General features: G+C 38.2%; 1 protein-coding gene across 12 annotated transcripts in view; it reads left to right on the top strand.

Moving 5' to 3' along the window:
- The window catches only part of KMT2C (lysine methyltransferase 2C), a 187,711-nt gene that overhangs the window by 102,044 nt on the left and 58,101 nt on the right, over positions 1 to 27,566 (top strand). For 10 of the 12 annotated variants that reach the window (XM_050971694.1, XM_050971687.1, XM_050971692.1 and 7 more), the window contains 12 exons: positions 2,595 to 2,709; positions 3,466 to 3,638; positions 4,414 to 4,574; positions 6,949 to 7,062; positions 8,642 to 9,375; positions 14,437 to 14,556; positions 16,957 to 17,073; positions 20,790 to 20,891; positions 21,067 to 21,171; positions 22,334 to 22,515; positions 23,184 to 23,348; positions 23,940 to 24,049. In XM_050971694.1, the coding sequence (XP_050827651.1) occupies positions 2,595 to 2,709; positions 3,466 to 3,638; positions 4,414 to 4,574; positions 6,949 to 7,062; positions 8,642 to 9,375; positions 14,437 to 14,556; positions 16,957 to 17,073; positions 20,790 to 20,891; positions 21,067 to 21,171; positions 22,334 to 22,515; positions 23,184 to 23,348; positions 23,940 to 24,049 (2,198 nt within the window). The remainder of the gene's footprint in view (positions 1 to 2,594; positions 2,710 to 3,465; positions 3,639 to 4,413; positions 4,575 to 6,948; positions 7,063 to 8,641; positions 9,376 to 14,436; positions 14,557 to 16,956; positions 17,074 to 20,789; positions 20,892 to 21,066; positions 21,172 to 22,333; positions 22,516 to 23,183; positions 23,349 to 23,939; positions 24,050 to 27,566) is intronic. The other 2 variants (XM_050971688.1, XM_050971690.1) reach the window with 2 other exon arrangements.

Genomic DNA, 27,566 nt, shown 5'->3' with positions numbered 1-27,566 from the left:
TTTTCTAAAAGAGCTGAGCTGAAAGTCCTGTGTGTTTTACCCCTACAATTACCATTATCATGGCAGGTTCTGGAAAGCAGCAAAACATTCTGATTTTTTCTTCCTTTTATATACAGGAGGATTTTTTCTCAATTTTACCAAATAAAAAATTTTACTGTAGTGCCTTCACTGTCTAAGAACCTGTGCTTTTACTGAGCTGACAGTTCAGTTGTGCCTGTACCTACACACTGGGCAGGTCTCCTGCATTAGGCCCTCTCACTTAATGTCTTTGAGAGGCAGATAAAGAATCATTATGAAAACAAAACCATGGCTTAGTTGAGCAAAGAAACAAAGTGACAAGCGTGGCCCTGACTGAGTAGTTGCACCAGATAAAGGCAGAGACAATGAAACTTAGTTGCTGTGGCACTGTAAGGGTTCACTTAGAAAATTCTGACTGCTTGTGGGCTTGTTCTCTTATAAATTAATCTGATGGGCACTGCAGGGTTCTTTTGCTTGCTTGTTTTTTTTTAAAGACTTACTGAAAAAGAAATGAGTTTTGTTCAGCTCCAGTCAGATCAGATGGGACAGTACGAAGGAAAAAAACCCAACTCTACTACTGCTTCATGTGTCTGATCAGTCAGTGCTTTCCTGTTTTCCAAGCAGAACACTTGGTACTTGCTAGCATTCACTCAACCCACTTCAAAAAATGGGTGTTCCCTGATTGTGCACAGCAGATAGCAAATCTCAGCAATGAAGCTAGAATAGAAAAGAATGTTCTAAAAAGTATCCCTGAAAATGTTGTATTGGGTAATTACAGCATCTGCTAACAAATCTTCTCTTTAGTGGAAAAGCAGAGAAAACGTGGTATGTTCACACCCAGTCCATGGGACCACGTGGGTTCTGAGGGAACTGGTGGATGAAGTGGCTAAGCCACCATCCATCATATTGGAGAAGTTTTGGCAGTCTGGTAAAGTTCCCACTGACTGGAAAAGGTGAAATATAGTTTTTACAAAGGGAAATAAGGAAGATCTGGGGAACCACAGGCCCATCAGTCTCATCTGCCTGCCTACCAAGGTCATGGAGCAGAACCTCCTGGAAACTGTGCTAAGACACATGGGACATAAGGAGGTGATGGTGACAGACACCATGACTTCACTGAGGGCAGACAGTGCCTGAAAATTTTGGTGCCTGCTGTGATGGGGCTACAGAGTTTGTGGAGGAAGAGCAACTGATGTCACCTACCTGGACTTGTGCAAAGTGTTCAGCACTGTCCAACACACTGTCCTTGCTTCTAAACTGGAGAGAAATGGATTTGGCAGATGGAGCACTCCACGGATTCAAGAGTTGGGGTCAAGGACTAAAGTGGAACCCAGTGATGGGTGTTGTTCTTCAGGGGTCGGAATTGGGAATGGTGCTGTTATAAAATCTATCTTTGTTATGACATGGGCAGTGGTGTCAAGGGCACACACCCTCAGCAGATTTGCCACTGATACCAGGCTGTGCGGGACAGTTGATGCTGAAGAGAAGGGATTCCATCCAGAGGGACCTGGGCAGGCTGGAGAGGTGGGGCTGTGTGACTCTCATGAACTTCAACACAGCCAAGTGCAACCTTTTGCACCTGGATTGTGGCAGTTCCAAGCAGAAGTACAGCCTGGGCAGAGGGGCACTCAGAACAGGTTGCCCAGAGAAACTGTGGATGCCTCACCCTGGAAGTGTTCAAGGCCAGGCTGGATGGGCTTTGAGCAACCTGGTCTAGTGGGAGTAGGCACTGCCCATGGAACTGCATGTCAGGTCCCTTCCAACCCAAACCATTCTTTGATTTTATAATTACTTCATGCGGTATGGCAGTTCTTCACCGTTATTGGAAGAGCAGCATTTTAAGCATATCTTCATGCAAAGAGAGGGCTTTTTAAAACACCAGGTCTCCCAGGTAATGAGGTAGTATCTAGCATGTATAATGCCATGTACTGCAAGGCTTTATCTAGGCAAATCTTGTTGCATGTTTACTTACTGCATTAATTTATTTAAACAAAGGCAGAACACAATGCCTTTAGATATTACCAAACTATTTGTCTTGTTCTCAGCAAATTTATTTTATCACTGGAATCTCTGGTAGAGCTCTTTAATACATCATAGTAGAAAAATTGAAATATCTTCCTTTAATGTTTGTTTTGCTCTTGCAGTCATATTATCTGACATTGTATTGAGCTCCAATAGTCAGACTTGATGGCTCCTTTTTTCCTTTGCAAAATTTACAGTCAGACTGCAGAAACAATTGGATGTTTTCTTCACAAAGAAATAAAATGTATATTGCAGATTTTGAACTGGTTGCAGTACAGAAAAGCCATTAAATCTGTCTACACATGTGCAAGTGAAAGTGGGCCAATATCTGGTATTTAGAATGGTTGCACAGGCTCAGGTCTTGGTGAATAAACATAGTGTTATGCACTTGTATTTAAAAATGAATTTGAAGGCATTGTCTCTGGAGATATTTTTAAGTAGTGTTTGTATATTTTTATGTGCACACCTGTGTCTTCCTGTTTAGACTTTTCTTGAAACAGATATTTTGTTGCTGCTTGTTGAAGTAATTTTTGATCACTTGTTACTTTCCTTAGACACTCTGGGGAAGACAACAAGATGCTGGTGTGTGATACATGTGACAAAGGCTACCACACTTTCTGTCTACAGCCAGTTATGGATGCTGTACCAACAAATGGTTGGAAATGTAAAGTAAGTGGAAAGGTTTCAGAGTAACTCCTGGTCATTTATAAGAGACCAAACCTTGTTATCCACACTATGCTGTTGCTGTGTAATGTAATTTGTAATATCTGGAGGAATCCCACTTGGATGTAAATCCTGTGGCTCTACAGCTGCTCTGTGGGGGGAGCTGCCAGTGCTGTGGCTGAAGCAGTCTATGTAGGACAGTAAATCAGCCTCCACAGAGAAAAGAAGTGTAGGATCCAGGTGCAGTGGATAACCTGCAGTTAATAACAGCTGCTCTGGTGATACAGTGGGAACAAAATGTAAACTCAAAGTGTATGTAATCCATACTTGAAGTCTCTTGATATTCAACTCCTCCTTGCTTACCAAAACAGTTCTGCAGCTTGTGGGTTCCTTTGCATTTGAGGAAGGCAGGATGAATGTCTTGTTTTATCTGTAACTTTGTAAGTAATTGCAGTGGGAAGTCCTTGTATATGAGATATATGTAATGTTACACCAGTTTGTGGCAGTCATAAGATAGCTGAGAGTAGCAATAAAAAAGTTTGATCTCATAAGAAATACTCCTTTCAAGTCAGGAGTAGTATTGGGAAACTTCTTGCTATTGTGCAGGTTATTCTTGCTCTGCTATCAGATTTTGAATAACTTTTTGTGTTATCAAGGACAAAAGCTATTAAATTGAATTCAAAACCGGAAAATGTCAGTTAATGGCAGTTCTATCACATTGTGAAATATCATAATTAACTACTGAATTCTTGTGATCTCTAGAACTGTAGAGTATGTGCTGAGTGTGGCACACGAACAAGTTGTCAGTGGCACCATAATTGTTTGGTATGTGACAGTTGTTACCAACAGCAAGACAACTTATCTTGTCCTTTCTGTGAAAAACTGTGCCTCCAAGACTTCCAGAAAGATATGTTGCATTGTCACATGTGCAAAAGGTAAGTATCCAGCTTTTGTTAATTTGTACTAAAGTGCATAAAGCTTATGATGAGTAGTATGACACTGATGGGTTTCTGGGAAGGATGTACAATGTGTTTGGTGTACAGTGCCACGGGAACTTGGGCAGCTCCTTGATCCTTCATCCCTAAATACAATGAACAATAGCAGGCAGCTTTATTTTAATCTTAGCAAATAAGTATTAATTGGCAGTTACTTGAGGGTACCTGGCAGTTACTTGCTGCAAGCAGCTGCCTATTGAATTTAACCTATTTTGTGAGGAAGTAGACTGAAAAAGTCATTGTCCTAAAGTTGAAAGACTCTTGTTTGCAGTAATCTGGGTTGTTTTTGTTTTTTTTAATTGTCAAGTTTATGTTTTCTGTTTAATTTTATGTCTTTTACTATTTCAGTAATTAAAAAAACCTAAAAATGCAGTATTTGGAACATTTTAAGAATGTAAGCTATGTTTCTTATTCAATAATACTGTATCTCACTGTGCAGCATCATGATGATGCTCTACATCTTGTGGAGTCTGATTGACTTTATTAGGGACAATTTAGGTCTTCATGTTTAAGTTTGTTCATTGTTTGACATGCTGACATATCATGCTTTTTCCTCTAAAGTTCTCCATTATCAAGCATTGGTTGAAAATCTCTGTTTCCCCATAGGAGTGGGAAATAGTGCTATTTTTAATGGATTTTTACTATGATGCTTTATATTTTCATTACTAAAATCACAGTTACAATAAATTAAATCACAATAAATTAATCTTCCCAGATGGATTCACATAGATTGTGACAGATCTCCAGGTAGTGAATTGGAGTCTCAATTAAAAGACTACATCTGCACTCTTTGTAGACAAGGAGAAGGGGATCAGACTCAGTCATGTGATGTAATGAACACTTCTGAACTCATTCCTGAACCTGACAGTATAACAGGTAATCAAACTTAAACTTCACAGTTCCAAAATGCTAACATCAAATGTAATATCTGTAGTCTCACCAAGTCTTTTGTGAACCAGCCACTCAAATTCTACCCTGGGAGAGTAGAGAATTTCATCCCTTCTCTAACAGCAGCTGCTCAAACAGTCCATGGGTGGTTTCTCTTTTTGGCTTCAGCATCCTGGGTACAAACATGGGCTAGTGAGCACCGTAATTGTGGCTCTCAACCTTCCAGCTCCAGCCTCTCAGGCTCTAGCTGTAAACTTCACTAATTTATTTTGGATGTGGTATAGTTCATTAATGTATTCATGTGACAATCTGGCTGTTTCACTCATTTGTGCCTGGTAGATATTTTTGGAGACATTCAGTTCTTCTGTTTCTCTTTAGCTGCTGGTCAATCTCATAGTGCTTGTTCTCCTCACTTTTTCCAGGAAGGACAGAGCAGTGGGAGCTGGACTGTGTTCAAGGGACAGGTGTTTATTTAACTAAACAGCTTCTAATAGGTGTCCTTTTCAAAGCAATGTATGATCAGTCATCTTATTTTTGAGACATTCTTGTCTAAGTGGACAAATCAAGCAGAAGGTAGAAAGTTGTAGAGAAGTGTAAAGTATGTTTTAAAAAATAAGTCAGTAGCAGTGAGGAAGCACAGGGAGGACTTGGATCTGCTGATCTGAGCCCAGTGGGTCATCGGCAAGGGCTGTGTTATAAACTCAAAACGAAATGCTTTTGTGTATTTCACTCCATGTGCTCTGTTGGGCAGCACCTACACTCATCCAGGCTGAATTTCCCTGAAGCACAGCTGTGGTTAAATTCAGAAGCAAGGTAAAATGTAACAGCCACTGTCATGTGCATTTTTTGGGCTTAAGCAGCAGTACCTTTGCACTGACCTTTTATTATCCATAAGTATCTGTAGTTTTGAAAGCCTGGTAAATTTTGGCAGGAAAGGAGAAGTGTTGGGCTAAAACCCTAATGTTTGTGTTCAAACTTACCGTTTTTATAAACAAGTTATCCCTTTGATGTTAGCCTGTACATTACCTTTTGTGAGCAGTAAAGACATGATGGAAAAGGTGATCCTGGAGGAAGAGCAGTGACAGGAGTCTGTAAATGAGTTCTCCCCGTCAGTAAACACAGCCACCAGGTTAGGAAGAGTGTCCACTTCAGCCTCTGCAGATCATTTCCCTTCTGAAAGCTTAGGAGAGGCTGTGGACTCACAGGCAGTGTTCTTAGAGCATTTTGAAGATGGCCAAAACAAAACACACTCTGTCGCAACTCCCAGTCTCCTACAAAAACCTTTTGAGTAGGTAGCAGGTTAATCTGAAGGAAGGCTGAAGTTTTAAGCAATGCTTCTGTTAGGATTTCTAGCTAGTAGAAAAGTTGACAAGCATACTCTTGTCCCCAAGGAAGAACAGGACTGTCATCTCAGCTGCTAGGAGTAATGTGGAGCTATTACATCAGTAGAATCATGCAGGGTTTTATACCCAGGAGAACACTTCTGTACTTCAAAATCAGATTTGGAGCCAATCTAAATGATCATTTTTTTTAAAGTTAAAATATCGCTTTAAAGTTGACAGAGTGTGAGAGCAGCTTTTAGGGTGCTAAAAGTAGTATCACCTAATAGTTGTTAGCTTTTTGAACTTAAAAAAGACTGTCTTGATGCAGAAGGCTGTATTTGTTTCACTTTTTTGTGCTAACATCCATGGAGGATCAGTTCTCTTCAAGTTAATGCTTGCTATATACTTTATTTTCCATACTTCATCTAGTGCATTTTAATGAATTTCCTTAACTGAAAGAGCTTTTACACAAGGGAAAAAAAATTCCTGTTACTGTACTCTATAATGATCCTGTCAGCCAAAAATCCACTCAGTAGTGCCTCTTCCATGCAAAGATTAAGATATGTTAGTTCTAAAGGGACAAAATTCAGTTTTCATCTTGTTGAATACATAAGGTGAAAATCAGTCTTGCCAGTGCTGATGGTAGCTGGAACTTTATACTGTAGTATTTGTATACAAATTTGAAACCTTCATGCTGCCAGTTCTGTTGAATTTTATAGACTTGGAATTTAAGAAAATTCTTTCTTGTATTGCTCAGACTGTGCAGAGGTCTGTGACTGTGTGCACTTTTTAACTATTAGGTGTATGTAATTGCCTTTGCTTCAGTGTTAATGAATAAAATGTTCTTAATTTTTGAGGAGTACTGTGTGACTACACAGTAGTCTCCTTAACCTTCTCACTGACCTGACTTGTCCTAAGTCCTGTCATCATTAAATATCAGTCTCTCTGTAGCCAAAAGGTCAAACACTGACAGCAGTTGCTGATGCCAAAGTAGTAGAATAAACACAGCAATTTTAATAACTGCTTTGCTTCTCCTTAAGCTTGTACAAATGAAATGGAAATGGAAAGTGCTGGAGAGGAGATGGCATTTCAGGAACAACCCATTACAGGTGATGGCCCTGATCAGGAATCAGCTGTTGGGTGTGTTACAGAAGGTAAGAAAGAGTTTTGCACTCTGAGAAAATACCAGTTCAGAACTCATCAGAACCAGAACCTTCTTCCAGTCAGTAAGGTTTGCAGTGCTTTATAAATGCAGGAGGAAAAAGCACCGAGAAAGTGGAGAATAGGAGACACATTGCAACACTTCCATCTGAGTCTCAAGCAAGAGTATTAACTTCTTTGCTTGATAAAATAAGTGTTTTACTGAAGGCGAAGAGAGTCCTCAGAATATTTGCATTGCTTTACTTTCATTTGTTCGTTTTACTTTTTTGTTCTGAATGGCTTTTTCCAAGCTAAAAAAAAATAGTTGAATGCTTTGTATGCTGGAAGTTTATTGGAAAAGCCAATAACTTGTTGCTATTCAAATACTGTCACTCACACTTTCTCTTCTGTTGTAACTCCACATGCATCCTTGTTGTTAGGGATTTTCTGGGGGTTTTTTGGGGGGTTTGTTCCCTTTGTAAGTAAAAGATGATCTTTGACAGGGTTGCAGCAGCTGATCATTTCTGTTTCAGGAGAAACTGCATCTTACCAAATGCACAGGGAGGAGCAGCTAAAGAAGGGTCAAATCCACTAGATGTGTTAGTGACCAGTATCAGGGGTAAAGAACTTGTCATTATGTCCCATTCAGTCCCATTCAGATGTTAGAAAATGGCTGTTGTAAGGGGAAACAAGAAACTTGTATTTAAAGACAAAGTAAAAAAAACCCAACTTTGCAGACTAGCTGTGATTACTCAGTTGTGCATCACAGTGGTAAAGGTCCATGACTTAAACGGTGAAGAAATATTCAGAATAAAATGCTTTCTATGAACTTAGTGGCTGAGGAAGTTGTAGCAGTGTGAATTTAAGAAGAGTGCAAGTGTAATAGGAAGCAAGTGGCCTGTAAGAGATTCAGGGCCCATCAAAGGAAGGTGTGAGAAGCCAAATTCAGAGTATAGAATGTGGTTCTTTATAGAGTGGAACAGAAACTCTGGAACTCCTTGATGAAGAAAGTTATGGATGAAAGGTTCTTGATTTGGTTCAAGAGAGGGCTAGATAAATATTTTTGAAAGAAATTCATAATTTATTAGTAACTTAAATTAAAGCAGCAGCAGCTGTTTTCATTTCAGTTGATTTCCTAAAGTATGAAAGAGTTTTAGGAGGAAAATGTTTTTTATTTGCACTTGTCCTGTTCTTCTTAGCTTTTTGGAAGTGTTAGGACAGTAGCTTAAAATACATTAATTTATGATAGCACGCATCTTCAATACAGAGAAATTAAAAAGAAGAAATTACTTTTGCCTACCTGGAAATGTGTGTTTAGTTCCTCAAAAATTAATCTAGAATCCATTTTCTTTTAATTTACTCTGCTGTGTTTTTACGGAAGAAAAATAATGAGCTAAAAATATAAACTACTGTAAAAATAGGTACAAAGAAAGATGTTAGTGAAGTATATTTTAAGCTACATATTAAATTCACTGAAGTAAAGTGATATGTGTTGGCCTGCATGATGTGTACCAAGTATACTTGTTGATCAGAACACCAGAAGTTTTTTTCTTTTTCACAGTGAGCCTTTAATATGGTTGTACTTAATTACAGGCATGTCCCCAGGGGAAAAGACCACACAACTGGAAGCAGAAGTCTCTGTTGAAATCAATTCAGCTGAAATGGAAATATCTCCTAAAAAGACATCAGCATCTGGTGACAGTCAGACTGAGAAAATGATGGAAGTGGTAGAAGGTGTTCAAGCTGTAGCACAGCAGGAGTTGGATAAACAAGCTGAAGAGACACAGCTGCCTCAGGGTAGTGTGGAGGTATCAGAAGTGTCCACAGCAGACTCTCGGTCTCTGTCCTCAGTACCTGAGACCATGACTGTGACACCAGAAATTCTGGAGACTGAAAGAAAAGGAGATATTTCTGTCACCACAGAGCAACAACTGGAAATAATAAAAGTGCAGAAAGATGTAGAAAAGGAAGAAACCCCTGAGAAATCCAAAGCACCAGCTCTTCTAGAAGTAGAAACTACTGCTTCAAATGGAGGTGTTGCAAATAGTTCACCAGTCAGAGACAAACCCATAAAACCACCAGCTGAGACTTGCCCCTCGCTTCCCCCATCCCTTAATCTGAACAAGACAAATGTGTCTTCCTCACCAGATGTTTCTCTAGACTTGCATTCTGCACGAGATGTGCAGCACAGTCAGCCCCCAGTGCTGCCTCCAGCTGCTGGGAGTGCTCTCCCAGCCACCTACATATCAGTCACTCCAAAAATCGGCATGGGCAAACCGGCCATCACCAAACGCAAGTTTTCCCCTGGGAGACCCAGATCCAGACAGGTAAGCACATGCACTGTTCCATTCTGTGTTTATTAAATTGCAGTATAACTCCTCAAATCCACCTGTTTCATATAAAATGCATTGATTCTCCTGACTGTATAGTTTATTTCTTCAAGGAATTAATGTTCTGGTAAATAAGGAAAAAGCCATCATAATGCTTTTCTGGTGAGAATTTTAAGTTTCTTTTGGTTCATGGTTAAAGCAGACTAGAAGAAAATTTGTTGTGTTTTCATCTGCTGCAAATGCAGATAGACATAATGCTGTGCTATTTAACTTACCTTTTAATATTTTTCATATATGCATTTATTTTGGCTGGTACTTTGAAAGTGTGTTAAATGTCTTTAGAGAAGAACCTCCTACAACTCTGTGTCCATTACTCTGCCAGATATTTTTTTGATCAGCGTTTCTAATGGTGTGGTAAATAATTCTGTGGTTTTGTTACATTAGGAAGTACCATGCAAGAGATGTCTTATACAAGTCATTGTGGTTTGACTAGGATTAAATTTGATAAGTGAAAAGAATACTCAAGTCTGTTACTTTCTGAAACGTCTTTCTCCATATTCGTATTGTGATCCAGGGAAAATGATTTATCAGTCCAGGGTATTCATTTCTTGTTGGTGAAATTCTATACAAAAAGTGTGTCAGTGTGACAAGTTAGTGTTTCATCTCATCACAATTTATTTTTAGTCTTTGGGACTTTCAGATTGATGATTTCATGCTCTTATAGACTTAGTGTTAACAAAGCTTTTTATATATTGCACAATTATTTCTGGTTTTACATGTCATCTAAGGGTTCAAAATTTTTTGCTTTGTATGAGAGACTGTTCTGGAAAGTTTTTCTGCTGTTTCCACTGAGGTTAGGAGATCTGTGTTTGTTGTGCTGCAGTTAGGTTTTCCTGGGTCACTGTACAGTCAGGTGTATATATCATATTTGCAGAAATATGTTAATGCCTCAAATTTCTCTTCAGTACTCTTAAGTTCTTGCTCTGGGCTTTTGATGAAGGACTGAAAGCTGTTGAATGATGTTCTGTAGACTATGAAAAGAAAAGATTTTTAAATGTCCAATTACAGCCAGGAGGGTTTTTTTTGAGCAAGATGTAATTGGACAAATCCGCAGTGTGGAAGGCATGTATTTAAATCACTTTGGATTGCAGACAGAAATAGGTTTAGGTTTATTTTGTGGGGGTTTTAAATTATTCTTTCCACTGAAAACATTAATTTTTTAAAAGAGTGTGTACTTTTCCAAATGGAGAGTTGTGCACAGGAGCAGAAGCAGAATCACAGAATGGGTCAGATTGGAAGGGATCACAATGGGCCATCTGGTCCAGCCTCCCTGCTCAGGCAGGGTCATCCCAGAGCACATGGCACAGGACTGCATCCAGCCAGTTTGGTTTCCTGTTACATGGGGATTCTGTGGAATAGTGTTGGAAGAACACTGTGTTAAATGGTGTTGTATTTATTCTGTGTATCTGAATTGAACAGAATTGAAAAAGTTATTTTTGCTATGCCACTGTGTACTAGAAAGCATAAGATTAAGTCAGTAAATGGCAGGCATTACAAATTCTGGCTCTGAAATAGTGGTAGGTGAAGAGTTGAGAGCATTCTGTAGAATAATTTTGAATAAAAAACAATAAACTTCTGCTGGTTTTGTAAATTTCATAAATATTATTTTAGTATTATTCCAGAGTGCGTTCCTTGAGAAATACCTTGTTGAGAGATAATTTAATTTTCTTCATGGAGATGTTGGTGATCACTGTTCCACAACACACTGAATATCTGTTGGTATTTTAAGAAATTGTTTTAAATGAGATTTAAGAAGGTAGAGCACTGTGATGGGTCTGGATGTGTGCTGTCTTGAATAGGATGGGTTTTTTGCTGTCTTCACTTACATGGTATCTCTAAGTATGTTGTTGTAAAAGGTAGGTGTTGGAAAATAAGAGAAGAAAAGAGTCTTTTGCAAGTATCAGTTGTTGTTGTTACGGTTTTTATGCTTGGTGCTTGGTTTGCTTGGTTGGTTTTTTGGTTTCTTTTTTTTTTTTTTTAATGAGGAGAGCTGTATTTTCAAGTGATTAAAGTTTGTTCACAACCCTAAAATTACATTAAATATTAAATTGCAAATCCAGCTTTGTGCATTTGCAATTGCAGTAGGATTCATAAAGCGTTAAGCAGCTAAACACAGTCAGTGGTAATTTAGTGAGATCTCCTGACCCTTGCTGACACTGGGTTTCCTTTTGTTATAATTTACTTGCAGCTGTGTTGTTCAATTTTGAGGACTCAAGAATATGATGGAGAATTAGAACTTCCTGTTTCTGTCACAGTACATAATTATTGCTGGGGTTCTGATGTAAATGAACTGAATAGAACTTTCTCTTCAGTGTTGTGTGGTAATAGGCATTAATTAAAAGCCAAAAATATAATTAATGCATCTCTTTGATGTAATTCATTTGTTCGTGGTATTGTGGAAATGTGTGTTTTTAATTAAGTTTATCTGACCAAGAATTCAAATTTTTCTGATCTACAATAAAACTTGGATTGAATTTCCAATTTAATTCTGAACAATATGGTTCATGAATCATATACAAATCATTTTGTTTTGCAAGACTGAATATTTCATATTCAGATTTAATATTCTTTTAGCTCTTTAATCTTTTGAATATATTTAATCACTAGAAAAGTTATCTTCCTAAAAGAGAATAATTTTGTACCTCCAAACTAAGAGTAGGTAATTTTAGTTGTTAAGTATTTTCAGCATGTTTAAGATCTTGAATTTTGACACTGTGAGTATGTTGCCTCCTTTATAGATTGATGTAAAGATTGCTTCTTTGATAAATAGATTTTCTTTGTGCTGCCACTTTATAAGAACAGTTACCTACCATGCATTATGAATTTTAGGAGTAATGAGGAAACTAATTAAAATTCAATGAAACTTTGAATTTTACCTGCTAAAATTGACTGTTACTTTATATTAGAACTAGGGCTGGAATAGTTAAGGCAAATCTCCTGTGCCACAGACCTACTGATGTAGTTGCCTACCAGTGTAGCAAATTTCCTTTTTTCCCCCTCATTTCTGGCATGATGTCCCTGTTGTGTCAGGCATGTTCTGTCCTTGTGCCCTGGGTGTGAACAGGGACTTGTCCATCTCTAGGTCTGAAGGTGAGAAGGTTTCTGCCCAGCACTGTTCCCCTGTTAGAGGGTGATGAACCTCTTGATCTTCTGAGTTGTCTGCATGATGACCACCTATCTGCAGTCAAGGAAAAAACTGGGGTAGCAGAAACTTCCAATGCAGGGTGGTGATTGCAGACCACTGAGTGGAACCCTTCAGCATCTGCTGTCAGGAGCTGTTCTGCTGGAGTTTTGGAAGCCCCTTGGCAGAGGGAAGGCTTTGATGGCCCTCCCAAGCACACAGGTGCTCTGGGCACTAAGCAGTTTGTAGGTTGTGTGTCCAGTTACCACCTCATGTGGGCAGAATTGTCAAATGGTTATTTTTTAAATGTTTTGTTGTCCACATTCCTTTTCCTGTGCAGGCAGAGCTAAACTCCCAGAAAGCAGATTTATGCTGAATACCACTGTGTCCACACTGTGGGTTGTACTAATGTTGATGGTTTTACCTTGAGACTTCTATCCATAATTAGGCTTTTAGGTCACTGACAAGCTTTCTGGTTTGGGTGCCAGATCACTTAAGGGATAGCCCTGTTTTCAGAAAGTGCACCTGTTAGCAAGACACCTCTTTACAGTTCAAGATGATTGTATGTTTCGACAGAGGTGTTGATTCCAAAGAAACTCATTTCCCACTTGTTCTTGTTGGAGACATTGCATTTCAGAAAAGGAGAAAAAACCCCAACGTATTTTGCAGAGCCATCTCATTTTCCTTGATTCTTCTTATTGTTGTACATCCTGGTATTCAAAGGTGTAAATGTGTTTGGGCTTGCCCTTGTGAGCAGTTGTGAATAGCTGGGATTGTTTGTATGCATGAGGTTATTCCATATCAGCCCTGGGATTATGCTGCTGAATGGCATTCTGGGGAAGGTAAACCTGCACTTTTTATCAGCTCCATTCTCATCCTGGTATTCAATATTTTTTACTCTCACAAATTCAAAATTAGGAAAATGTACTGTCCTTTATTAATCTAATGTGTAAATTGGCAGTGAAGTTATTTATGATGTCTGTCTCCTGCAGTCCTTCTTCTGTGCTTGAGAAAGTCTTCCACAGATTTTACTTTCTGTGAGGAGCCTCAGCATTTTCTTCCTTGGCTGTCTTAGCATTTTCTTCTCATTTTGCTTTATTTCTACTGACAGTCACACAATACCTCACCATGATGGAACTACATAAATAGGGATAATAATTAGTTAAAAAGAGCTTGTAGGTACACCATATGGATGTATATTATTACATGTACATAATAACATGTTAAAATGTGATACCTCAGCATAACAAGAAAACACTGGGGTGAAAAAAAAAATCAGTGGTAGGGTTTTATAATGGTTTATTTGTAGCAGGCTTGCAGGAATGAGCTGCTTTGTTGATTATCATGACTATGTTCCTTTTCTTTTGTCTAGTGGTTTATTCATATTCTTTTTGTTTGCTGGGCTTCTCAGACTAGTTATTGCTGTGACTGAGGGTAGTTTAGTTTGAAAAGTCAACTGAGGCCATCAGTTCTTTCAGAATGTGGTTTGGAATATAAAAGGAGTTGTTACCACCTCCAAATACTGTCTTCTTCACTGATGCAATAAAATTTAGGCATGTAATTTGTTGTTGTTATGATTGCTTGCTTTAGATTTGTATTAATCTTTGTTCATAAAACTCATTTTGTTGTGCTTAACCATCAGTTGGAAATAAATATTGATTTTAGGGCATGTTTCATTGAGAACCTAAAATTTCCCACTTTCTACTCACTCAGTGAACTAATTAACTACTTAAATTAATGTAGAAATGCCTATGCCTGCATGTGCTTTGCTTTTCAGATTTTTTTTGTTGCTTGCTTTTTGCTTTTTTGCTTTTTTTTTTTTTTTTTTTTATGTTGCAAAGTTTTATACATCTATTTTCTCACCTACCGTATCCTAGGGGGCTTGGAGTACCAATAATACAGTGAGCCCACCTTCCTGGTCCCCAGACATTTCAGAAGGTCGGGACATTTTTAAATCCAGACAGCTTCCTGGCAGTGCCATTTGGAGCATCAAAGTGGTAAATAACTTGAATTTATTTTCATATATCCATTGCTATCTTTCTGCTGTAGAGATTAGTAATGAAATTCTGTCTCTCACACCTTAATTAATCTTCCATTCTGTTACTGTTCAAAATCTCTCAAAATTATTGAAGCTCTGGAAGTTTCAGGTTAAAAGATGTGAGCTTTCCAGAGCATACACTGTGATGGCATTGCCTTGATTTTCAATGGCAAAGAATACTTTGTATTACCCAAATTTTGTGTGTGTTGAGTACATCACTTTTTGTGGTTGGCTTTACATGGCTGTCAGAATAAATTACCTGAGAAGGAAAATGTCTTTCAGACTGGCAGTAAGGTAAGCCAGGCATGGAAAGGAGCAGAGATCTGAAGGATGGCTTGAATTTGTTGCTGTGGAGAAATCTTGCAGAGTGGATTCAAAGTGACATCGTTTTTAGCTGATGGGGGAATAAACAACAACTTTCCTTCCTGATTAGATGGACCAAAATTGTATCCACAGTGACATTTACTATATAAATCAGCTGAAGTAACAAAGTAAAATTATTTGTTTAAGTAAAGGCAAAAAAAGCTAAATTATGAATCTGACAAATAACTGTAGCTCCCAGTGATTTAAGTTCATCTCACTTTAACTCTCATGCTAATTTTATTTTGATTTGACATCAGCTTAGCTTTTGCTGCTTTAAGCATTAATTTCCAGCTTAATATTCAGCATTAACATTGATACAAGTATGTGTTTATTCCTGTTACTAGTTGTGTGAAAATAACAATACTGACACCTGTTCTGAAACAGAAAATAAGAAACTTGTCAGAAGAGTTTCCATGTTAAAAAAATTGATGATTATGTGTCCTATGTGTATTAGCTCCATAGGCATCTCTGGATATTTTCTGTTTTACTTCAGCCTCCAGCAGCATCCTTCCTTTCACTCCTCAAATATCATTGTGTTACATTGACTTGGTGTGTGAGTCAATTTAATTTCTTTTTTCTTTATTAGATGGATGTTTATAAAATTTTAACACTGGGATCCTTCACTTCTCCCTTTAATTATGACCATAAAGTTCAATATCTTCCTTAAGCCAGGAGTTGGAATATTTGAGAAATACTGCAGGGAGTATTGAGCCCACAGTGCTTCTTTCCATCCAAGGAACTCCTGTCTGCATCAGTAAAGACCCTTCATGTCTGCTGGTGTCACAGTCCCCGTGGAGCTTTGTTCCTTCCTTCAGTGTTGTTTCTCAGAGCAAATGTTTTGCCTTGGTATTAAAAGTATTTTGCAGCAAATGTTTGGGTACCCCATACTCTGTACTCCGTATTTGGGCTTTATTGGAAGCTGAGATTATTGACAAATATTAAATGCAATAAATAATCTCAGTGCTCATTTTGTTGTAGGAAAGGTGCTTATTTGAGTACATGCCATAATTATCAGTTACACAGATTAGATGCTTTGAGACACATTGTAAAGATGTCTGATATATCAGCCAGAATTTGTGGACGTGAATATGTTCTTTTTCTCTCTGTAAATGATTAGGGAGGATTAGGAATCCTCTTGTGCTTAGTTCATTTTGAAATTTAAAAAAAAGAAAAAAAAAAAAACCCTAAATTTCAAACTTAAGTCACTGTATGAATAACAGGTAATTATTAGTAAAAACATACTTACTCTCCCAAGGATAATTGTAGTTAACACACTGAATACTCCAAAGCACAACACTGCAACTCTGCCTCTGCATCTTAAATAAGGAAGGGAGAAAAGAAGCTCTCTGTAAATCAAGTGGAGATTGTGTAAGAAAAACTTCACATTATGGGGAATGTTGATCTGAGTGTAATTGATAGAATTAATATAAAAAACTCTCTCTGTGTATGCTGAATTAAGAGAGCTTCATGGAGCCAGCTCCCACTTTCCTTTGTGAGCAGGACTCAATCCTAATAAATTCCAGGTTTCACTTGATTATTCACAGTGTAAGAAAAGCATCTGTGATTACCAGTAATCAAATGTCCAGACCCTGTGTAAAAGTCCCATGACTGTCTGGGCTGACTGTTCAAAGAGAAAAGAAAAATGAATCATAGAATAATAGATATATTTTGGAAACTTTGCAGATGAAATGGGGGTAACTGTTGGGGGAATTCCATATTTCCAGTTAACTCCTGAGCAGAATATAAACATTCCTGGTTTTGGCTGCTTTCTCACTGAAGATAAAGGTGATCATGTTATGCCATGTAAGTAATTAAAGGTATTTCACACAGGTTTATAGAGAGATTTAATGACCATGCCCTGGTGTGCTTGTACTCACCAGAAATCACAGGGTGTTTTTTACTTATGATTTTCCCTAGATGAACTGAACAAGTTTGAATCCCGTGTAAGAAAAGAACTTGAGAGGTTGCATTGACATTGTTGCCTTCCATTGAACAGGGCCGAGGATCAGGATTCCCGGGGAAGCGGAGGCCGCGTGGAGCGGGGCTGTCGGGAAGAGGTGGCAGAGGAAGATCAAAACTGAAGAATGGAGTTGGGGCTGTGGTCATTCCAGGGGTAAGGACATCTTTTTTACAGTCTGTTAATATAATAATTTTATTCAGCTGTAATTCTTGTATTAAAATACTGCATTAAAAACCAAAGAGCTCTACAGAGCCAAGGGTGTTTGATGGAGCCTGGCTGTTACTGCTTGTGATGAAGAATTAGAACAGCACAGCTCAGTAGGCCTGAGGCAATTCTGTGCTGCTCTTGCCATTTAAAGACACAACAGTTGGGAGTCTTAAAGTACTCCTTCCATTTCCTTGGGTGCAGAACTACATGCTGGGTAAAGGCAGCAGTGACTGAACAACCAGAAGGAGGGAGCAGAGTTTGTGCATGAGAATTTAACTGCAGCCACAGGAGGCCAGAGCAGAGGTTCTTCTGAACTTGAGTGGTGGTGCAAGAGTGCAGAACAGAAGAGGAGGAGACGTTTCAGCAGTGTGTGCCTTGGGGACTTGTGGAACAGGAGGAGGTGGTCTTGGGCAGCCTGTGTTGGAGCTTTCTTTTATAAATCTTCCCCTTCACTGAAAAAATTTTAGGAAACCATGTTAACCTTTTTCAGTTCTGCAGCTCCTCAAATTGTGTTTTAAGTGGCTTCCTCCTGGATTAGCTGCCTGCCCTTCACTGCTCTAAGAGAAGAGACAGTGGAAAGCTGATTTCTATTCACTTCCTCCATCCATGCCACTCAGTTTCTTTAGACCTCCATCATTTCTCCTCCTTTTCCTTCCACTCTTCACTTGCAAGTATGGAGGATGCCAGTATTTTGAGGTGTTCCTTGTAGGGAAGCTACTTCATATTTCTGATTATCAATACTAGTTCTTTTGTCATGTTAATTTCCTTAATTTGTGGACTTCCATCTGCCATTTTGTAGCCCAGCACTCAGCTTTATTAAGTTCTTGTGCAGTTCTTCACACTTGTCTTTTGGGTTTTATTGCTCTGAATATCCCAATCCTGTTGGCAAGCTTTGTCACCTTGCTTCTCACTTGATTTTTCAGATAGCACAGGAGTGTGTTGAGCACCACCGCCTGTTTGCAAACAGGCCCTGTCAGATTTTGACTAGTGCTGTTCTCCCACATACAAAACTGATAATTTAGTCCCCTCTTTATTTTGTGTCTTGTATCAGTATAGGGACGATTCCTCTTCAGTTTAACTTTTTTAAGTGAAGGACTTTGCCAGAAGAGTTTGGTGGTGAAGTAAGTTGCATCAATCAGATTTTCCTGTTTCCAGAACTGCTGACTCCTTCAGAGAGCCCTTACAGATCATGATTTACCATAACTGAAGCTTCCTTGAGTCTTTAATGAATTAATGTATCAGTGATTCTCATTCTTTGTTGTGATCAGATTTCTGCTATTCTGTACACAGCTTCTGTCCAGAAACTCTTGAGAAAATAATGATTATATTTGCTGTCTTTTATTCTTCAGGAGCACTGAAGTGATTGTAAGCAAGTGATTGCTCACTGAAGTTGATAGTTACACTACCTAATACTTGAAGTATTTTTAAAAGTCAAAAATCCTACACAGTCCTAGTCTGCTCCTCATAAGAAGAGGGATTTTGGTATGAAAAACTTGGAAATCTGGACTGTAAAACAATTCTTTTTTTTTCTTTCTTTTTTTTTCCCACTGTGTGCTTGTTCTATTTGAATGGTCCTTTTAAACTTTGATTACCAGCAAGCCCTGCATATTTTGAGAGACATCCTGTTCCTTGTGTTCAGAGAGGGACTTGCTCATTTTTATGTCTTCATGAAATAATTCCTGAGACTGTCTTCAGAGCTGTGTTTTTGTGTTCTTACGTGTCACACTTTCTGCTGCCTGTGTAGTAATACCTTGGGATACTCTGGTGTTGATGATTTGAAAAAGGAACAATCATCTTTATCACTTTTCCCTTTTAAAGCACTGGATGGTCAAGATTCAGAAGGAGATTTGTAATTTTAAACATACAGGATGAATTCCACTTAGGCTAGTTACAGCACTTTATTCAATTGGAGGCATTCACATCATTATTTTGGTGTTACAAAGCACAAATCTGTACTTCAAGAGATGCTGGGCTTTATCGATCAAACTCCTAAAAGTTTTTGTAATTGATCAGAGGACGCTTATGTAGGTAACTTGCTATAAATACAAAATGGACATCACTGTCCACCATTTCCTACAGAAATTTGATCCTTAGAGTCATCACATTGAAGGCAGCCCCAGAGTTGCAGAGATGTGGCTGCCTTGTGATAGAGTAGATGAAGTCAGCAATGCCAAGAGATCAGCCTTTTGCCAGATAAATGCTTGAAATGAGAGTATTTTCAATCAAATTTTGCACAAAATAATTCTTACTCAGGATGGGATCAGTGGACAGCCACACAGATTTGGAAGTACCTTGGTAGATCTTGGGAATGGGGAAAAAGGTGGGTACAGGTTTACCCATGGTGGTCAGTGCTGGGGTTCAGCAAACACTATAGTCATTCAACATTATAGTCATACAGTACATCAAATTCTGCTCTTTTGCATGTGCAATTACAAGAACTTTGTGAAACCTCTGGAAAATTAGGTAAGGGAAGTATTGTCCTTGAAGGTATCAAGGTGTTTCAGGTGCTCTGAAGTTAACTGGTTAGTTACAGCTGCAGTGCTCTCAAATATTTGGTAATCTAAACACATAAAGAATATATTCCCTTTTTAGCTGTTTTTTAGTAAATGCTGAGTTTCAGCAGCTGTGTATCAGAGGGATTCCTCTAGCTGGTATTGTGGTATTTATATTTGTCCCTAGAGTTACATTTGGATTTATAAAATATTTGAATTATTATTTAAACAAAACTTATCTGTGAAGGACTTAGACTGTATTTAAAGTAATCCACATATATATAACTGGAACAGCTGGTGAAACAAAGTTACATTTCTCTAGCATGCATTTAATCTTTCTTTCATGGAGCTGTGTGCCCTTATATTCCTGGTTCAGAGATAATAATAATAGTTGGGCCTATTAGTTTAAATTCATGGACAGCAAATTCTGAATTGTAAGATGAAAGTCAGAACACAGTTGAAATGTTTCATTTGTGTTTCTCTTCCTGAGAATCTATAGATGAATATGCTGAATTAATAAAAGGAAGGTCAGAATAAAAATCACTTGATGAAAAAGAAAAATTACTGTCTACAGTAAGACTTGATGGATTGAGATCAAAATAGCAGTTTCAAGTTCACTGCAAGTTTTTATGGTAAAGATAGATAAGCTTCATAAACTACTTGCAGCAAGTAACTTCATAGCTCTTGCTTATTCTTCTAACATGCTTGGAATATTAGCTAAACCTCATTTTAGGCAATATGGGACAAACTACATTTTTTCAGTTGCTTTTTGGATTAATATTCAAAAGTCTGTCACTGCAATTAACTTTTTGATAAAAAGAACTTCAGTGTTTACATGGAGGGAACAGAGCAGACTGGGCACAGTATGAGAATTTCTGCTTAGTGATTTTTTAATTCAAGTATGTCTTTCTTCCATTTCCATTTGGAAGCGTAATGGGATAATATGTGAAGGTGGAAAAAGGAGAGGAAGAGAATATGTCTGTGAAATTATAATACTGATGATGAGAAAATGTGAAATAATGCAGTAATTTCTGATGGAGGCAGCTTTTTATGGAAGTTGAAAATGTATGAATAAATACTTGCAAAACTTATTTAGAGAATGTTTCATTTTGTCTCATGTCTTAGAAAATGTGATGTGCTTGCTATTTATGTTTTGTGGTTTTTTAATAGGTCACAACCATGGATATTTCATCTAATAAAGATGAGGAAGAAAACTCGATGCATAATACAGTTGTCCTCTTCTCTAACAGTGACAAGTTCACTCTCCATCAGGTTAGGATAATAGTTACAATTTTTCATTTTGTTTCCCTGCTCTTAAATAGAAAAAGGTGACTGAAGTCCTTGTTAAGAGTTAAATTATACAGCAAGCTAGTTGGGTTTTTCAGTTAGGTGTTTTCAGAATGTAGTGTCTGGCACGTGTTGAGTCTGCTCTTGTGTGTCCTTGCAGGATATGTGTGTGGTTTGTGGCAGTTTTGGCCAAGGTGCTGAGGGCCGGCTGCTGGCCTGTTCCCAGTGTGGGCAGTGTTACCATCCATACTGTGTCAGTATTAAGGTGAGTGCTATTGTTCCACACAAAAACTACTTGATTGCACTGTTTTCATATTGCACTTTAATAGCACCATGCTGCCTTCAGTTTTGTGGTAATTAGGGGAGTCATTAACTTGTTAGATATTCATCAGCTAATGTGACCATTATTTGTATGTGACTTATGAAAGACTTTAATTAAATGTCATTTTATAGTATGCATAGCCTCAAGAGAAATTAACCTTTTTGTAATTTCACAACCATAAATAGCACTGATTATCCAGCAGTTGGTTCAAATAACAGTTTGAGATACAAGTTTTAAACCTAGATACAAGCAGAATTAAAAACAAAGAAAAAATTACGCTGCATCTTCATTTACTTGGGGCATAAGGTTTAGTTGATTCAATTTGCCTGTTGGCTGTCAGAATTGACAGCAGTTGGAGTGGTTAATTAATACATTTTACATTCATTAGTCTAGGAGAGAATGTGTGAAAATTAAATTTCAGTGCTGTGAAATGACCTAGCAAGCACAAAATAAGCTATTTACTGCAGTATATACACTGTACACTTTTCATTGGTTGTGATGTAAGTATATCTGTGTAAAAGTGGGATTTTTTTTTAAACATGCCAAAAAACTTTATTTTGCACATACTTTACAAAATGCCATATGCGTATTTCATGCAATTATAATTTGACTTTTTGTTTATATACTACTCTTGCATTATATATTAATTGCAGTAAGTTAGATGCTTGCTTCAGATGACTAAAACTCCAGCACCATGATCACATCATGAGGATCAGGTTTGTGACCTCTTGAGGAACCAGAATGTACACAAATCTCTGGGATGGACAAGATGAATCCCAGAGTCCTGAGGGAATTGGCTGATGCAGCTGCCATGCCACTTTCCAAGATATTTGAAAAGTCCTGGCAGTCAGGTGAAGTCCCAGGTGACTTTAAAAGGGAAACACTGCACCTGTTTTTAAAAAGATTAGAAAGGAGGACAGTTTCTTTCTGTTTAATCCATTCCTATTCACTGAAGCTTCGGAAAGTCTAATTGCTAAAGAGCTCCTTGAGATGTGGGTGGTGTGCCCAGAGGAGCATCCTGAGCTCCACAAGCCAGACCTTAATTTATACATTGATCACACTTCACTGAGCTATTTTCAACTAATTCTCACCTTGCATTTTTCAGATTACTAAAGTGGTACTCAGCAAAGGTTGGAGGTGCCTGGAGTGCACAGTGTGTGAAGCCTGTGGGAAAGCCACAGATCCAGGGAGACTCCTCCTGTGCGACGACTGCGACATCAGCTACCACACCTATTGCCTGGACCCACCCCTGCAGACTGTGCCAAAGGGAGGCTGGAAGTGCAAATGGTGTGTGTGGGGCTGGGGTCAGAGGTGCTGACTGCTGGCCTCTTCTGCTTCTCTCTGTCACTTAGTATTTGTAATGCCAATTGAATTGTAACATGGTTTTAGTCGTGTCTAAGTCAGGTGTGTTAAACAAAGCCAACAAAAAGCTTTTGAGTTGTTTATTCAATTAGAACTGCCTCCATACCAAAAACCGTATAAGCAGAGATAGATAAAATTTCACTTTTGAAACTCATAGCAAAAAAAATTTCCAGTTTATATTCCTTGTAATCATTCCAGTGTTCAGTTGGAAAGATGAATGGGTGCTTCACCCTAGTGTTCTTGACATAAAACCCTGTGAAAACAATTTGTTTTACTTGGGTGAAACACAAACAGACCAGACCTCTCACATGGTTAAGTTTCCAGATCTCAAAGTGAATGGCAACTGGAAGCAGGAGCTCCTCTGACCTGTTGAGCTGTTACAAGAACCCATCTGCCTGCTTTTGCAGTCTCAAGGGAATTATTAATTAGGAACTTTTTTAAAAAGTACAAAAAATATTGTTAAACATTTGTGGTTAAACATGTTGTTAAGTTAAAACTTAATTACTCACCTCTTTCTGAGTGGAAGACATTTAAAGCCCCAAAATCATCTTCCTGAGAATTGACAGTAATAAATCTTTTTGTCTGTTCTGTAGGTGTGTTTGGTGCAGACACTGTGGAGCAACTTCTCCAGGTTTAAGATGTGAATGGCAAAATAATTACACGCAGTGTGCTCCCTGTGCAAGTTTGTCTACCTGCCCCATCTGCTACCGCACGTACAGGGATGAGGAGCTCATAATTCAGTGTAGACAGTGTGATCGGTAAGGATTTCTCATATTACACTTGTTTTCCTGTTCAAGTCTTATTTTAATTTTTCCCCCTAATGTTGAAGTGTAGAGATGAAGGAAATGTGGTAAAGAGCAGTGGATTACTAAGTCTCAGAAATCTCTGAGTAGTTAATTTGTGGTTGTACCACAGACTTTAACTGTCTGACTCTGGGCAAATTAATTAATCACTCTGTGCCTCTTCCCTCCTGCCCTGTAAAAATAAAACTAATTTACCTCACAAAACTATGGTTGTGAGGCTGAATCTAGATTACGTTGTATAAAGTAATTAAAATTATTGCAATTTAGGGAGAAAATTACCATACAAAAACATACTTGGGAGATTGTGTTATAGAGAGTTCCTTCCTGAGGAGGGAAATAGTTGATCTGCTGCTCCATATACAGGATGTAAGACACATCACTGTAGGGGATGCTTTATATGGAAAGCCTGATTCTGTGGTTTCTCCCTAAAAGAATTCAAACTGAGCAACTATTCCCCATTTACTTGGACCATAGACTGATACTTGGGTCTCCTAAAACACCACCTATTTCCTTTAAATTGTATTTTTTCCCCCACTTAATTTCTAGATGGATGCATGCAATCTGTCAGAACTTAAACACAGAGGAGGAAGTGGAAAACATAGCTGATTTGGGTTTTGACTGTACCATTTGTAGGCCATACATTCCACCAACGAACGGTAAGAAGACGATCGAAACCAATGGCAGGATTGCACACTGCAGTAAATAGGTTTGGGAATGTGTTCTGTGCTCTGATGGAGGTTTGGCTCGTGGTAGAAGTAAGATTTTATTTTTTTCATGTTTAAGGCCTCTTGTGGAAGTGTCCTAGGCTCTTTTGCACCATCAAGTGATTTAGGCCAGAGGAAACCTCGTGGGAATTCTAGGTCGAGGTATTAAAGACAGGGGGAAACTGTTAAGAGCATTGATAGTGAAGGGGTTCAAAGGCATCTCACTTTGTCAAGTAGAAGGAAAAAAGCCCAGTTCTCTAAAGTTGCATCTACAGAAGAATCAGAAAATTATTTCTAAGCTGAAAAAGTTTGTGTATTTTGATGCTTTGAGGCTGTCTGAGGCAGCAATAGCTGTAGAGACAGTCTGTGTAAGCATTTTTCCCCTCCTCCTTCATGTTTTCCTGATACCTTTTCCTCAGCTCTCCCAGTATTCAAGACCAATGCTTCCCTCCCTAGCTGTGATCTCGAAAAGAATTGGCCGTGCTTCTTTGTTTGGGAGTTATCACTTCCTTATTAATTAAAATGTGTAATTCCTTCTGATGAACTTTGCACTTCTCTCGACATGGACACCAGCACAGCCTTGTTGGTCTCTATCACAGTTCTGTAGCAGTGGCACTTCAGGAGCTGAGGTTACTGCACTTTAAGCACATCTGGTTCCATGGGATGGTGCTGGTTAATGTTCTGTGAGTGGCCTGTCAGCAGTTAGGTTGGCCTGTGACATGATTTATAGTCTTATATTTTAGTCTTGCTGCAAGGGTGATAGCCCAGGTCTGTTTTCCCTGCATGTCAGCTTAGGGAAGTTGCTGCTTTAGTCAGCTCCTTTTAACATTGACATCTATTCCCATTTTTTAGCATAAGCAGATGAAAGTGTTCATATTACCTCTTCATTGAGGTATCACAACAGTAGGAGGAAGGTACAAGAACTAAGCAAATGTTTCAAGAAAAATTCATATCCACCAAGAAGTTGTCAGTAAGATTGGTTTTCCTGATCAAGATGGAAGATGTTGTGAGGCTTGAGAGGTCTGCCAGGAAAAGTTCAATAGAGCATCTAATGTCCCTTAACACTGTGATGTCCTCATCACACCAGTAATTGTAACTTACTGACCTGACCTTGGAGGTTTATATACTCCCTGCTGGAACACTTCCAAGGAACCCATTTTTATCACTAATAGAAAAATGACTAATGCTTCTGTATTTTTGCAAGTCACTTCATTGTAAAGATCTGCTTTCAAAAATTCAAAAGGAAAGAGGTTTTGTAAGTGGAAAAAGCAAGAAGCTTGCAGATACAACACGGACTTTTGTATATTTTTATAATAAGCTTTGAGTACTTAAAGCAAAAGTATCCAAGTAAGAAATACTTCTTCCTTTCTCCTTGGAGCTGGCAGAGCTACCTTGTAAAGATAATTAAAGTCCATGATATGTGAGATGGAACAGCTTCACAAGAGGTGTTTCACTTCCAGGCACAAGCCGGCCCCTGAGTTAGTCCTTCCTGCACACCTCTGTGTAGTTGTGTTGCTTAGGTTTGGATTCCAAGGAATAGGAGCCAATCCCTTGGCAGGTCCCAAGTTTTCTTTGCAGGTTTTTTTCACCTTTTTTTGTAAGACAAGTTTTTCAGCTTATTCTTTCCTGTTTTCACTCAGTATTAAATTCTCTCTAACACATGTAAATTTGCACAGTTGCATGTCTGAATATGTCCTTTGATGCATGTTGATAGAAATACCTGCATGTACTTTTATATGAAGTGTTTCAGCCTTTCATGAATTCTTCTAAAACTTCTCTGGAAAATTTCTGTAATTTTTTGTTTCAAAGTGAAAATAATTATTGTTTGATAAACTTAGGGAAATAATTGTTATTTAGCAGTAGAAAGCATCTAAAAATGTATCACATTGTGGGATTGTTACTGGGATGATTCTTGCCCTTTCCATTTGATGTGTCATAGATATGTGTCAAGTATTATTACAGAGTTTTTAACCACTTTCTTTCTAGAAAAAACAAGAGCCCCTCAACCTAATAAAGAAACAAAACATTGCAGGTGTACCCTTGGTGAAGATTATATAAATGGTTCTTGTGTGTAGGTATTAAGAAGGGACTTTCATTTCTCTTTCTTCAAAAAGTGGAAACTTTTTTAAATTTGTAAGAGCTCTTCCCTGTCTCATCATACCTGAAATTCTTAAAAAGTCATCTTCTTCAGGAAACAGAAATAAAAGATAGTGTTTTTCTTCTTGAACATACATAAATATCAAAAGCCAGAATGGTGTAAGATTTGCTCCAGTGTAGTGTACCAGAAACCTTCATTACTAGGTTATTGTGAAATGACCATCTCTGATCACTATTTTATCAGGTTCCTTTTAGTACTGTCTCAAGTTATAACAAATGTCCCCCAGCATATTGCTGTAAAGAAAATTATAAATTCCTAAAAAGAAATTTATAAATTCTCATGACTAGATTCTAGGCAGGTGCATTAGGTAGCAGCAGCTTTTGCCCTGTGCTGTAATTCCTGCACACTTTTGAGGGGGGTGTGTGCCTTGCACCCACATCATCTCCTGGACAAGCAGTTCTTGACCATCTACTCAGCAGTTCTGCCTTTGTGTCATTTGCCCTTGCATGTCATATGCCCCATCTGCAAATTTCATCCCTCCTCACTTACTCCCATCCTGTCTCCATCCAGACTGCAGCTTCCTCCTCCCTTGGTGCTGTTTTTGTTCCTCTGCAGGATGCAGAGCTCTGCCTGGTTTTCTGTAAGCAGCTAGAACTGATCTGGGTGCAGTTTCTGAAGCTGCCTGTGCAGTTATTCCTCCTGGGGCTCAAGTAAACATGCTCATAGAGGCAGTGAGGATTTGGTATCACTTACCTCTGTCCAGGGGACCTGATACTGCCAATGAGACACATTGTGGCTAGCAGTCTCTATTGTATCATTTTCATTAAACTGATGTAATTTTTCTTCCTTCTGAAATTTAATTCTATGCACTTTACAAGATACAAACCCAACATAATACTACATGTTAAAAAATTAACTTTTGAATTTTTTTATTATTTGACACATTTACTATGTCAGCTCTAATGTTCTTGTGTTACTGCGTTTACAAAAAAAAAAAAACAAAAACAAAACCCTGTGTCATTGACACAGTTATGCAGGCACTCAATAAAGAGTGCTCTGTTAGTGCTGTATTTCTAAATCAGCCATTCCACTCTGTCCCATTTGCTGGTTTCATTTTTTCATAGAATTGTTCTTTTCTATAACAGCCTTAAAAATGAACTCTGCTTTCTTTTCTCATCATTGTATTCTGTGCAATTATTTGGTTTCAGCTGAGGGCTACTAAATGCTGTACAATATTCAGCATGTTTAAACCCTTTTGCAGATAAGTTTAACAATTTCGGTTAAACTTCAGCTGAATGCCTCAGAAAGCACTATTTTTTCCATTTTATTTTTTTTTTTCCTTTAGATAGGCTTTCTCTACCAGTACTGTGC

This window comes from Serinus canaria, chromosome 2 (genome assembly GCF_022539315.1).
Source record: "Serinus canaria isolate serCan28SL12 chromosome 2, serCan2020, whole genome shotgun sequence".
Taxonomy (NCBI): domain Eukaryota; kingdom Metazoa; phylum Chordata; class Aves; order Passeriformes; family Fringillidae; genus Serinus; species Serinus canaria.
Note: the sequence above shows the minus strand (reverse complement) of the source record. Positions and strands in the feature narration are given on the sequence as shown.